Raw genomic sequence first — 12158 nt, forward strand, 5'->3', positions numbered from 1 at the left:
GGACCTTAACTCTGTCCACATGCCATGTCTCCTACAGTCTGGAGATGGGGTGCAATTTACACGGACACACCATGTGGTGCGAAAGACAACTCTGTATGATATGGATGTGGAACCCAGCTGGAAGTATACTGCCATTGGCTGCCAAGACAGAAATATTAGGTAGATATCCTTTCCCAAGATGGTCATCACTTATTTCCATGTCAGCTTGAGGAAGCCCTGTTTTGACCAAGTGATAGAACAGTGTTGCTTCTGATACTTCCTTGATTTTGATGCCTGGGATTTTTCCTTGTGAACCAGTACTCTTGTCAAGGGTTGTTGTCTGTCTAAGAGAGGGGGGTTGAGGCAGGGGAAGAAAAGAGGGAGACTTATCTATGATACCCTGTCATGCACTAATCACTACTTCCCATGATATATACTCATGTGTGTGTATTATATAAACATACACAGTGAGGTCCAGAGAGAGCAAATCCTCTTCTTTCTCTCCTTAGGATATTTAATATAAGCAGTGGAAAGCAAAAGAAACTCTACAAAGGGTCCCAGGGTGAGGATGGGACTCTCATCAAGGTAAAAGGAGCCTTTCAGGCCTGGCAGGGCCCTGGAGGGCAGGGAGGGATTCCTTGTCAATTGAGAGTATTGGGTGCTTTTTTTGCCTCGGGGGTCTACTACCTCTCACCTTCCCCTACAAAATACTTCTTCCTTTAGGTTCAGACAGATCCCTCAGGCATTTACATTGCCACCAGCTGTTCAGACAAGAGCCTCTCCATTTTTGATTTCACCTCAGGAGAGTGTGTGGCTACCATGTATGGCCATTCAGGTGAGTTCTTCCTGAAATTGAAACAGGGCTGGATGAATCTGTTTTCAGCTCCCTTTAGCGGCAACAAGTTCTCAGTGGGGATGAGAGTGGGCTCATAAACTGTATTCTGTGTCTTTCCCAGAAATCGTCACTGGCATGAAATTCAGCAATGATTGCAAACATCTCATCTCTGTATCAGGAGATAGGTGAGCAGAAAAAGCCTCCCTTGGGAGGAAGAACCACCACTCCCACCTTAGGAAAGGTTGTGGACCAAGATTTTCTTACCTTACATGAATAGCCTTCTAGCACAGAGAGGCCTTCTTTTTGTTTCTCTTGCCCAAAGCTTTTGATCTTCCATTTCCAGTATTTTGTACTGCCTCTTATCCTTGCCTAGAAAACACTCCTTCATCTGCATTTCTTAGAACCTCTAGTTTCCTTCAAAGTTCACTTACTTTCTACAAGAGGCCCTAAAGTGGGACTGCCTTCCCCATCCCCGACACATCATCTTGTACTTATTTCATTTGTCATCTCTAAACTTGGGCATGTACCGTAGTTTTCCTCTGATGTGGTCCAATAGAATTTCCTTGAGAAGGACTCTTTCAGTTTCCTTTGGATTCCTCAGGGCTGGTCACAGAGCCTGGATATCATAGCAGGTGCTCCATAAATGCTTACTTTTTGATTGATTGGTCAATTAAGCAAGGCTTTCTGGAGGAGATTGACTTGATGTCATTGGCCCTATTTTGAACTGCTTCCATGTTGGTCACCAGCTCAGGGAGGCTCTGTATCATTATTTTGCCCTTCCTCTAGGTTCTGGCCCATCTTTACTTCACCCCCTGATTCTCCTTATAATTCTTTAGTTGTATCTTTCTGTGGCGCTTGAGCTCTGAGATGACTATCAGTATGCGGCAACGTTTGGCTGAGCTTCGGCAACTCCAGCGAGGGGGCAAGCCGCAGGGACTGTCACCCTCTCGAAGGGCCTCTGGGCTTAACAGGTAAGGATTCAGGGAAAAGTTGGGGAGTTGCATCATTGCCTCCCTGTTACCTTACCTATATCTTTCTTGTCTTTCTCTCAGAACTTGGGCAATTATGTGGATACATAATAAGATTAAGAAGTGTGTTCCTTCTCCTTTGTTAGCCTCCTGCCTCTCCCTTTCCCACCAATACATTTAAAATATTTATGTTTCCTTCGTGTCACTTTCCCACCATAACTACTCCCAAGACTCCAACCGTCTGATCTGATTTCTACTGATCACTTTTCCACTAACCGCCTTCCCTTGTCTCTGTCCTCTCCCCTGGGATTGATGCCTGTTGATTTTAGTCGAGATGCCCCTACAGCGCTTTCTGCAGTACCAGCCCTTTCCTCCGAGAGTGAAAAAGATGGGGAAGATGAGGGCACCGAGGAGGAAGAACTGCCAGCCCTGCCCATTCTTGCCAAGGGCGCCAAGAAAGAGCCGCCAGGTATGTGTCTTCTTGGTGTAAATGAAAAACCTGTAAAGGGCCCAGGGGAAGGAATGCTACGGTTTCCAACCTGGGATATACACAACTCAGGGGGTAGAAGAAGCTTGTCATGAAGTTGCTTTGAGGATGATTTCGTCACTGTGTATTATTCTATTGAAATCCGTTGATTGCTTATATAAGTATATAGTAAGTTCTCCAACTCCTAATCCTTTAAAATTGACTAGAGACTATGAGGTTTACCAGAAGAAGAAAGGTTACAGGGATCACAAAATGTTGGGAAGTGCTAAAGGCAGAGGAGGAGTTGGGGAGCTTTTCCATTGCTAAGCATGACCCAGAGCTCTTTCCCACTATTTCCCTATGATAGCTTCAGCCCGAGGTCCATCCTTGCCCAGAAGTCTGTCCCACTGGGAAATGAGTCGGGTAAGTGCCTCTACCTGATGTTGATTTACCACAGTCACCTATTGAGGGTAAGAATTCGTTCCAAGTGGGAAGCCTCCCCAAATTTTCCTTCCCATGGGCACATCAAGCCTGAAGCCCAGTGGGGGCGGGGTACATGACCAAAGCTTGCTTTCATCATTATTGGGAAGGAGATCCAGTTAGTTAACTGGTATGGGGCACAAGATGTAAGTGGTCAGAGCCAGAAGCTCCAAGAGCCTTGGGAAAGATTCAGGAGAAAGTCCATATCCAGAATTTCCATGGCCCAATGCAGAATTAGAACCTGAAGTCATGCCACTTGGAACAGGGCTGCAAACATGCCAGGAAAGGAGGGGGGAGGCAGTGTGAACATAGATAGGACAAGGGCTAAATTCAGAATTATAGAAATATATTACAAGTAAGCATTCTGATTCTGCTCTTGAGGAGTTTGTGTTGTTTCAGGGGAGGTGGAGGGAATAAGCGTTTATAGAGCACCCATTATGGGCCAGGCTCTAGGCCAAGTACTTTTCAAATATCCTGTTAACCCTGTAAGGTAGGTGCTATCGTTAATTCAATTCTAGGGCTGAGGAAATCGAGGCAAATAGAGATTAAGTGACTGCCCCAGGGCCACTTAGGTGGTAAGTGTCTGAGGCCAGATTTGAATTCAAATTTTTCTGACTCCGGGCCCAATACTCTATCCACTGGGCCACTGAGCTACTTAGGGACCAGTGTTGCTTTCTCTGTATCATCCCTAGTTTTTGAGGTCCCCCAAGTAATCTGGGTGGAAGCTGGCCCCCATTCTCACTCTCTATTTTCTTAGACTCAAGAGGGAGTAGAATTCCTGGACCCAGTGCCTGCCAGCAGTCAAGGTCCCCGAAGGCGAGGACGATGGGCCCAGCCAGGTGTAGAGCTAAGCGTCTGCTCCATGTTGGATCTTCGGCAGTTGGAGACATTGTCCTCAGTACCTCGACCACCCAGCCAGGATTCTTTGGCCCAGGAGTCAGTAGCTCAGGACCAGCCTGTCCTTGAGAAAAATAGCCAACGATCCACTGTGGATGCCCATTCCAGCCAAGTAAGGTCCTTTTCCCAGATAACTTCCACCAAGATCTGAGTCTCCTTCACCTTAGAACTGAAGTCTAGGGTTCTTTCAAATGTTTTTGAGTTATGTGTTCAACCTGGAGCATATCGGGGGCTGGTGTGGTGTAGCTAGAATGAAACAAATTTTGTCACCTGTCCCCCTAGAAGTCCCTTGAGTGAAGGTATATTAAATAATGTCATGGCTAGTGATACAGCCTCCATAGGATGTAAAAAAAAGTACAGTGTTTTGTTTTTTTTTCAGGAGCTTGAAAACATACAGTTACAGCTCTGTTTGCTACTATAGCCACGACTTTGTTTTCAGATTCCCTTTCAGAGCTCCTGAGCTCTTGTCCGTATGCAAGACTACGTGGTGTTACTCAGTTTCTGTTCAGGATTGGGGAGTCATAGTTTCTTCTGGACCTTACTTCCATTTCTCTCCAAGAAACTCTTATCACACGAAGAAACTCAACTAGAATAGCCTTTTTCATCTGTTTCCAGAATGGCAGTGTTCCCAAGTCTCTGGTTTCTAAGTCCTGTGCCTGTTCCCAAGTTATCCAGCTGATTTCTCAGGAAGAGGAGGGGGTCTCTGCTCAAGAGCTGGAGCCAATGAACAATGAAGGTGGCATTGTCTACCCAGAGCCAGACAGTTGCCCTCTCCTGGACTCCAGGCAAGGACCTTGCCCTCCTCCCTCCACTCTTCCAAAGGGCTATGCAGTCCCTACTCCTCTGGTTCCTCTAGAACCTTTCCCAAATAGTTTTCACAAGTGTGTACTTTCTAACTGGGATATGGGATGTTGGATCTCTATCTGGTTCTCCCCTACCCTGTATACACTTCCCTAAAAGAATAGGTCCAAGTGACATTCTACTACCTTCCCAGAGTTGAGGAAGAAAATGAGCAAACTACTAAGGCAGTTAATTACTTTTCCTTGTTTTCCTCATTCTCCCTCTTTACTAGGTCTTGTCCTCTGGACGGGGAATTCCAGGTACAGGCCCTTCCCCATGGTCCACTGGGTAGCGTTTACCCAGTTAACAGAAGCACAGAGAAACACAGTCCTGATAGTGCCTGCTCTGTGGATTATAGCAGCAGCCGTCTTTCCAGTCCAGACCATCCGAATGAAGGTAAGAAGACTGTATTCATCCTAAAACCTGCGGTCCCTAGGGCTTCCTTGGTGGGCAGAGGAAGCACGCAGATATGGGAGAAAAGCTTATACCTTACCTTGGGGCCAGGACCAAATGGGGAGGACTGACGTGGAATTGAAGCAAGATAGGGCATACATAGTATGTCTCTCTTGCCTTCCCTAGACTCTGAGAGTACAGAGCCATTGAGTGTGGATGGAATCTCCTCAGACCTTGAAGAACCAGCTGAGGGTGAAGAGGAAGAGGAAGAAGAGGAGGATGGAGGAAGTGGCTCTGGTGGGCTACAGGGAGGCAGCCCCCATACTCCTGACCAGGAACAGTTCCTCAGACGGCACTTTGAGACACTAGCCAATGGGGCTGCTCCAGGTGTGGCCAGAGGACCAGGGCCCTGGTCACAATTCCCCTCAATCCATTTCCCAGGCTACCTGTGAGAGGGAAAACTGCAGAGGGAGAAAGAAAGGCATAAGGGCAGAGTGTGTCCTAGGATTTTTGTTCCTGGAGTACAGGGATCCAGGGATGGATAAGAGTCTGTCCTGGGGGTTCGATGTCATAAAAGGTTGAATTTGGGTCCTGAAGGCTGGGAAATAGTACTCAGATTTGTACTTAATTCATAGTTCAATTCAAGGATTTTCGGTTTTGTTTTGGTTTCCAAAAAAAAAAACCCTGCCTTCTGCCTCAGAATCAATACTGAGTTTTCAGTTCTAAGGCAGAAGAGTGGTTAGGGCAAGACAATTGGGGTTAAGTGACTTGCTCAGGGTCACATAGGCAGGAAATTGTCCAAAGCCACATCTGAAGCCAAGACCTCTTGTCTCCAGGCCTGGCCCTGTATCCACTGAGCCACGTTGCTGTGCTCCTGCACTCAGGGTTTTGACCCAGAGTAGGAACTGAATAAATACTTGCTGACTGATGAACTTATTGTGTCCATGACAGATGGCCCAGGCCAGCCCCTGGAAAGGACAGAACCTCAAAGTATATCTTCCCGATTCCTGTCCCGGGTGCAGACGCCTAGAATCAGGTACGTCATTCTCATCTCACACCAGCCCAGACTCTGAGCATGGAGTCCTGGATCCTGTCATTCCCCCGCTGGGCCTAGAACCAGAGAAGTAAAGGCCTCTGCCTATAGCTCTGCTTTTGAAGTGATTGGACATGAGCCAGTCCTTCCACCAAGGCTGGTCTGGCCCCACACTAGGGCCTCCTCTACTTTGTCTTTGACTTAAAGTAAAGCTTTGGGAGAATTAAACCATTACCCCAGGCTTGTCACAGATGAAAGAGAGACCTTGCAAGCCCTTTGGACTGCTGGTTGCCAAAGAGGGGCCCACATGGAGCTTGAACGGCCTCTGGCCATGGTAGGGGGGAGCATGCATGGCTAAGTTTGGCCCATGTGGGGGAGGGTCATTCATCCTCTTCACATTCTCATTCTTCTAGGGAGCCGCCCCTTTCTTTCTGGAGACCAGTAGCACAACAGAGACCCATCAGGGTGTTTCAGGCCCCAAGTGAGAAGCCTCACAGTGGAGCCATCTGCTTCCCTGGCAGCCCACCAGAGCCAGAGCCAGAGCCAGAGCCAGTGTGTAGTGTCTCTCACCCCCAGAATATGACCTCTATGCTCCGACGGCGTCGCCTAAACCTGGATGGCAGCTGGACACACAAGAGAACTAAAACTGCCCTCTCTGGCTCTGGCAGCAACCTTCAGAAAGCCCAGTCAGTGCAAAACCTAGGGCCACAAGGTGAGGGCTGCCTTGCCTTGCCTGCTTTATGTGGCTCCCTCCTGAGCATTTGAGTTTGGGGGCTTTCCAGGGGTAGGAAAGTCACTGGGGGGTGGGGTGGGCCAGGGGTGTCATTGCACTTGTTTTGAGTTCTTTCAAGCCCTTAGATATTTTTTGGGCCCAGGCACAAAGCGATGGCCTTTGGTGAAAGTGAAAGTTTTTCCTCCACTTTGACTTAGTTACGTGTGTTTCTTCAGACGAGCCACCTCTGCTTGGCCCAGGACCACCACCAGAGAATGACGTCGTCCAAGAAGGCCTGGGCCCTCAAACCCAGGGGGATGTTTGCCCAGCTCGGCCCCGCTCCTACCTGAACTCCACCACCAGCTCCATGGCCAAAATGTCTCGTAGCTCCTCTGTGGGGGAGAACCTAGGCCAGGGGGAATTGGCTGAAACTCAGGTCCCCAACCCCATCAGGATCACATCCGTCAACAAGCTGGCCCTGCCGCGTCGGGCTCATCTTGTGCTGGACATTCCCAAGCCCCTGCCTGACAGGCCTAACGTAGCTTCTTTCTCTGCTGGGGCAAAGAGCCAGGCCCTCTGGGAAACGCAACAGCTTGGCTCCCCAGAGAGCCTGGGGAAGAAGTCTGTCACAGCAGTGGGGCAGGCCTGCCTGGGGGAGGGCAGCACTCTCACACCCCGGACAGAGAGCCAGGCCCAGCCTGGTCCCAAAAGCTCCTGTTCCCAAGAATTACCGGCCAACTGCCTCCCCCGAAGTCCTGAGGACTTGCAGCCCCCATCCCCAGAGGAGATCCCCAACCCCATGGAACCTCCCAGGCCTGGGGCTTCCCTGAGCCAGGACTCAGGTGTGCAGAGTTCCTCACTTCTCATCTCCTGTCCCCTCCCCCCCTCTTGTTTCTGTTGGCCACTCTCGGGCTCCATTCCATTTCGGCGCATCCAGCCTCTGGTGTGTCTCGTCCTGTCTGCTCCTGTCTCCTTCCATAAGTCACTCCCTTGATGGTGAGACACTCCTGCTGAGCAGCACCATGTTCTCCCTGTGCCTGCCTTGTCCACCTCAGTGCTACCTGAACTCTGGGACTGGCCCCTTTCTCAAGTCTCTCTTACCTGGGTCAGGGCAGATCTGGGGGTTTTGTTGAAGAAGGGGAGGAGAGTCCCAAAAGGAAGGGTCTGTGTGGCCCTGCCGAGATTGGCAGAAGGGCTGGGAGCAGCTACGGAGTCTCACTGTGGGGATCCTTTGGGTGGGAGGCTTATAATGAAAGCCTATAGGGAGTCATTCAGTTGCATCTGTCTCCCTCCCAGAACCAGTGATGGTGGTGAGCATGGAGAGGTGCCAGCATGTTGTGGCAGAGCTTCGGAGCAGTGTACATCAAGCCATTCAGCTATATCGGCTGGTGAGTGACACCTCTTCATCATTTCCTAGGGCACAGCAGTAATCCATTACATTCAGCTGTCATTTTATTTAGCTATTCCCCATGGATGGGCAGCACCCTTTCGGGTTCCCATTCCTTGCCACCACAAAAAGAGAGTCTACAAAGATTAGATAAAATAAGTAAGGGGGCTGTTTTCCTCCTTTTGATCTCTTAAGGTTATAATATTATTAAAATCATGGCGTCAGAAAGAATAGTACATAGTTTAATAGCTTTTTGGCCAGAGTTACACATTGCTTTTCACAATGACTGGACCATTTCACAGCTCCACTATCAGTATATTAATGTACCTGTTTCCCACAGCTCTTGCAACTTGGTCATTATGCCTTGGGGGGGTTAGGTAGCTCAGTGGATTAAGAGTCAGAGCTCGAGATGGGAGGTCCTGGGTTCTAATCTAACTTAAGACACTTCCCAGCTGTGTGACCCCGGGCCAGTCACTCAACCCCCATTGCCTAGCCCTTACCGCTCTTCTGCCTTGGAACCAATGCAACAGTTTTGATTCCAAGATGGAAGATGAGGGTTTAAAAAAAAAAGTCTTGGGCAAAGGAAGTATATCAGGTTGCTGGATAAGGTGGTGACCTATGGTAGAGTCACCCAAGGCCTACAACCAAGAAGGCTTCAGGTTTACTTGATGATCACAGACAGGTATAGTCTTTCTACAGATTGGCCTTTCTCACAGGAAAGCAGATATATTTCAAACCGAAGCTCAGGAACACAAGAGGTAGAAGTAGGTGGAAGTCCAGATGAAATCTCTATTCAGAGACTAGAAAGCTGGTCAGAGGCCTCAACTATAAGGTCAAATTGCTTCTCTCAGAAAGTCAGTTATTCTCCTGATAGGAAGTGATCCCTCCAAGTTGCAGAGAAACAGGAACTAAGCACACAGCTTCAGGCTTCAGGTCCTCCTCAAATTTCTTCCTAACATTCTGCCAGGAGCCAACCTGGTAGCAACCTCTATGTTTTGCAAACCTGCTTTCTTATTTCTCTATTTTAATAGTTCTCTCTCCTTGAAGAAGAAATTATTTCTCAGTAAGAAACTTCTAAATGTATCACAAGTTTTTGATGTTTTTTAATTCTAAACCATATTTTCCAACATGTTTCCTGCATGCTCATATATGGCCCAATTTTCTAGTATATCCCTCATTAAGGAATTGGAAGTGAAACCCTAAAATCTAAAATCTGTGATGCAACAAGCCAGTCTGTGGTTAGACTTATGTTAATCTAAGAAATTTGAACTTTATCCTATAAATCCATATCTTTCTGTCTTTTCATTGAGTTCAATCGCCATCAGTTCATTTGTCCTTGTTTTTTAGTAAAGCTTCTTTGGAAGGTTTCTGGCTTTGCTGTGAATAAATGAAGAAGGAAATGTCTTCAGCAAAATGTGAGAGGGTTCCACCCTCATTGGCCAGGTGTGGTCGTGGTAGTGACAAGTGTGCCTCTAGATTTCTAAAGCTGATCTAGCTGAGACACCTCATAGCACTACAGAAAAACATAGGGAAAAGATACTTGTGCTCCTTCTTGTAGCCTCGTGGTCATCTTTCTCCACGCCCCCCCTCAAATCTCCTCAAATACTTCATTCTTGGTTGTTCTTGCAGGTGGTCCGGACGAGTTCACCTTCAGCGGAGCAAAGCAGAATCATCCGATATCTAGAGGATACTTTATCTTCGGTGCAGCAAGAACTGGAGTCTCTGACTGGTGTGCCGACAGCCAGTCCCAGTGGGAGTCCAAATGCTGTGGGAACCGAACAGACACAAGCACTATTGGAGCAATACTCTGAGCTTCTGCTCCAAGCTGTGGAAAGACGCATGGAACGGAGGCTCTAAGCCCCAGAGGATCTGGCCAAAAGGAAACGTTCTTCCTCTGTCCATCATTCTCCTCATTTGAAAAATGAGAAAAAAAACTTGACACCTAAGGGGAGTCCCATGCCTGATCCCATTTTTTTCAACTCAGTGCTCCCCAGTCCTATTAATTTATTTTCCCAACTTTTACCCCCATCCTTGACTTCTGCTTTCAGAGTGCTTCTAGATGCTTGTATCTAGAGCAAATCTGAAGACTGCCCAAAGTTTTCTTGGTGCTGCAGGAAGCTATGGGGATTTGGGAAGCAGCTCTTCCCACTGAGTTTGGGGAACAGGGTTGGGGCCTTAGCCCCTGCTTTCTTTGAAGCCATTTGAATCACTGCAGGGATCAGCTTCTAGGCTGGAGCAAATACAGGGTATTCAGTGGGGGAAGGCACTTAGTGGGGTGGGGGCTGGGGATGCCCCAACCAATGGCAGGAAGTCTTGCCCTCTTCCTGCTTGCCCTGAAACTAGCTGGGGTTCTCCAATGCATGAGTAGAAAATCCTAGTGTCTGCCATGATCAGCAAAGGTGTCCCTCTGAAGTTCAGAAAGACACAGTCTTCTGAACCTTATTTATGGCCCTGCTCACCCTTAGGGGACTAGAAAGGCTAGGTCAGGGACACACATCCCCTTTATTCATCTGTTCCCTTCCAAAGTGGCTCCCTCCCAGGAAGTATTCTTTTTCCACTCTTCCCTTCTAGCCAGAGTATGTGCGGCCAGCTCTGTGAGGCATTACTGCAGGTCAGAAAGGTCTCCAGACTGGAGAACCCCAGAGTTCTGGGCTCCTCCATCATCTTTTCCCCTCCATTTTCCTTCTTTTCTTCGTTTTTCTTGAACTCTAGTCTGTAGAAGCCAAGCAATTCTTTTTGCTAAGTCTGTGGGGCTGGGGATTCCCATTTGCCTTCGTTTGAAGGGCAGTTCTAAGGTGCTAGCCCTATCCTAACTGAGCCCATCCTCCTTCAAGGATTTCAGAAGCAGACACAACAGGCTGTGTGATCCCCCTCCTCATTCCTTCACCTGTGGCTCTAACCCTTGCACTCCTTGGATTGCCCCATACACAGTTTTTTCAGTGAAGGAGACACGTGAAAGGGTGCCGGATCAGAACTTGGCGTGATGTATTTGACAAAATCATTGTTGTGGCTCGAGCCACAGATTGGCTTCCTTGAACCCCCCCAGGACAACAGGAGATCTGACTTAAAGCCATATTGTCTGGAAAGCAGGCCTTCTTCAGAATAGTGTTGTGTAGCAATCATACTGGGTCCTTAGCCTATTGTGATGTGGAGGGAACAGAGGCTTAGGTAGCTATGAATTTAGCCAGTGGCTGGCTCAGAGACGTTTGGGGAAGAAGAAGGGTGGAACAGGGAAGTGATTTGGGGTAGAGAGGTTATAAATAGTAGTGTAGGGGACTGAGTTTTCAAGGGAACAGTTTTGAGTGGAGGGAGGGACATTAGTAGAAGGACAGGCATGTCAAAAGGAGATCCCAGTAGTAAGGCCATTTCCCGTGAGAGTTGTGGGTTCTGGACATTTGTCTCTGGGTCCCAGAGTGCTGCTGGCTTCATGAGGAGATAAGCGCCTCCATGGAGGGGATGCTTCCTCTTGGCAGCGGGAGACCCCGCAGTTCTGCTCAACCGAAGCAGAAGGCTTGGCCCTCATTTGAGGCTTGGCTAACTTTGATTCCTTCCGGCACCTTTTCCCCACCACTCCTCTCCCCACGTTCCTGAACACTGACATGGACAGGAGCCACCTGGATAAAAAACCTTGTGGCATGGGTGGGACAGCTCCAAGAGAGCCCAAAGCTGGGAAGGGTGGCCATGAAGCAGAGTGGAGGAGGCCATTCCAGAAATCACTGCAAACCCAAACCCCAAGGGCTGAAGCCTTACCCCACCCCACCGCCACCCCCACCCCCAGCTGAGGCCAGCCTGGGTCCAATGCTGCAGTTTCATCCAGATTGTGAACCTCCAGTTGCCTCTTTAGGCGGCCCTCTCTGGACTTCTCCATGTTCATTGGCGTGGCCCCGCTCCCGACAGGAGGGGCTCATCGCTACCAAAGGGCTGTTGTCAGCAGCCCCAACTGCCCTGGGCCGGGCCCCTCCGCATGCCCGAGGTCTGGCACTCCCCCTTATCCGTTGCCATTTTGGACACTCCTTATTTATAACTTTTATACTCTGGTCCCCGGCCTCGCTCTGATTTCCCTTCCCCGTGCTTGCCTGCGGGGCTGGGGTCCTTTTTAACGTTTCCGTTTGTATAAGTGTCGAACCAGTCAATAAAATACGACCACTTTGGTACGGACCGAGGAGTT

The 12158-nt window shown here is 48.8% G+C and overlaps 1 protein-coding gene across 9 annotated transcripts in view; it reads left to right on the plus strand.

The window, feature by feature from the left end:
• LOC100032946 (mitogen-activated protein kinase-binding protein 1) overlaps nucleotides 1-12148 on the plus strand; it is a 118487-nt gene extending 106339 nt beyond the window's left edge. For 5 of the 9 annotated variants that reach the window (XM_056810307.1, XM_056810310.1, XM_056810313.1 and 2 more), the window contains 16 exons: nucleotides 38-159; nucleotides 489-564; nucleotides 703-814; nucleotides 936-999; nucleotides 1651-1785; nucleotides 2112-2251; nucleotides 2616-2671; nucleotides 3486-3737; nucleotides 4241-4410; nucleotides 4698-4861; nucleotides 5045-5245; nucleotides 5810-5894; nucleotides 6305-6603; nucleotides 6822-7445; nucleotides 7900-7991; nucleotides 9620-12148. In XM_056810307.1, coding sequence (XP_056666285.1) covers nucleotides 38-159; nucleotides 489-564; nucleotides 703-814; nucleotides 936-999; nucleotides 1651-1785; nucleotides 2112-2251; nucleotides 2616-2671; nucleotides 3486-3737; nucleotides 4241-4410; nucleotides 4698-4861; nucleotides 5045-5245; nucleotides 5810-5894; nucleotides 6305-6603; nucleotides 6822-7445; nucleotides 7900-7991; nucleotides 9620-9847 — 2820 coding nt within the window. In that variant the 3' untranslated portion in view covers nucleotides 9848-12148. Of the gene's footprint in view, nucleotides 1-37; nucleotides 160-488; nucleotides 565-702; nucleotides 815-935; nucleotides 1000-1650; nucleotides 1786-2111; nucleotides 2252-2615; nucleotides 2672-3485; nucleotides 3738-4240; nucleotides 4411-4697; nucleotides 4862-5044; nucleotides 5246-5809; nucleotides 5895-6304; nucleotides 6604-6821; nucleotides 7600-7899; nucleotides 7992-9619 lie in introns of those variants that run through there. The other 4 variants (XM_056810309.1, XM_056810311.1, XM_056810312.1 and 1 more) reach the window with 3 other exon arrangements.
• Nucleotides 12149-12158: the final 10 nt, after the last annotated feature.

The sequence above is a fragment of the Monodelphis domestica genome, chromosome 1 (assembly GCF_027887165.1).
Source record: "Monodelphis domestica isolate mMonDom1 chromosome 1, mMonDom1.pri, whole genome shotgun sequence".
NCBI classification, from domain to species: Eukaryota; Metazoa; Chordata; class Mammalia; order Didelphimorphia; family Didelphidae; genus Monodelphis; species Monodelphis domestica.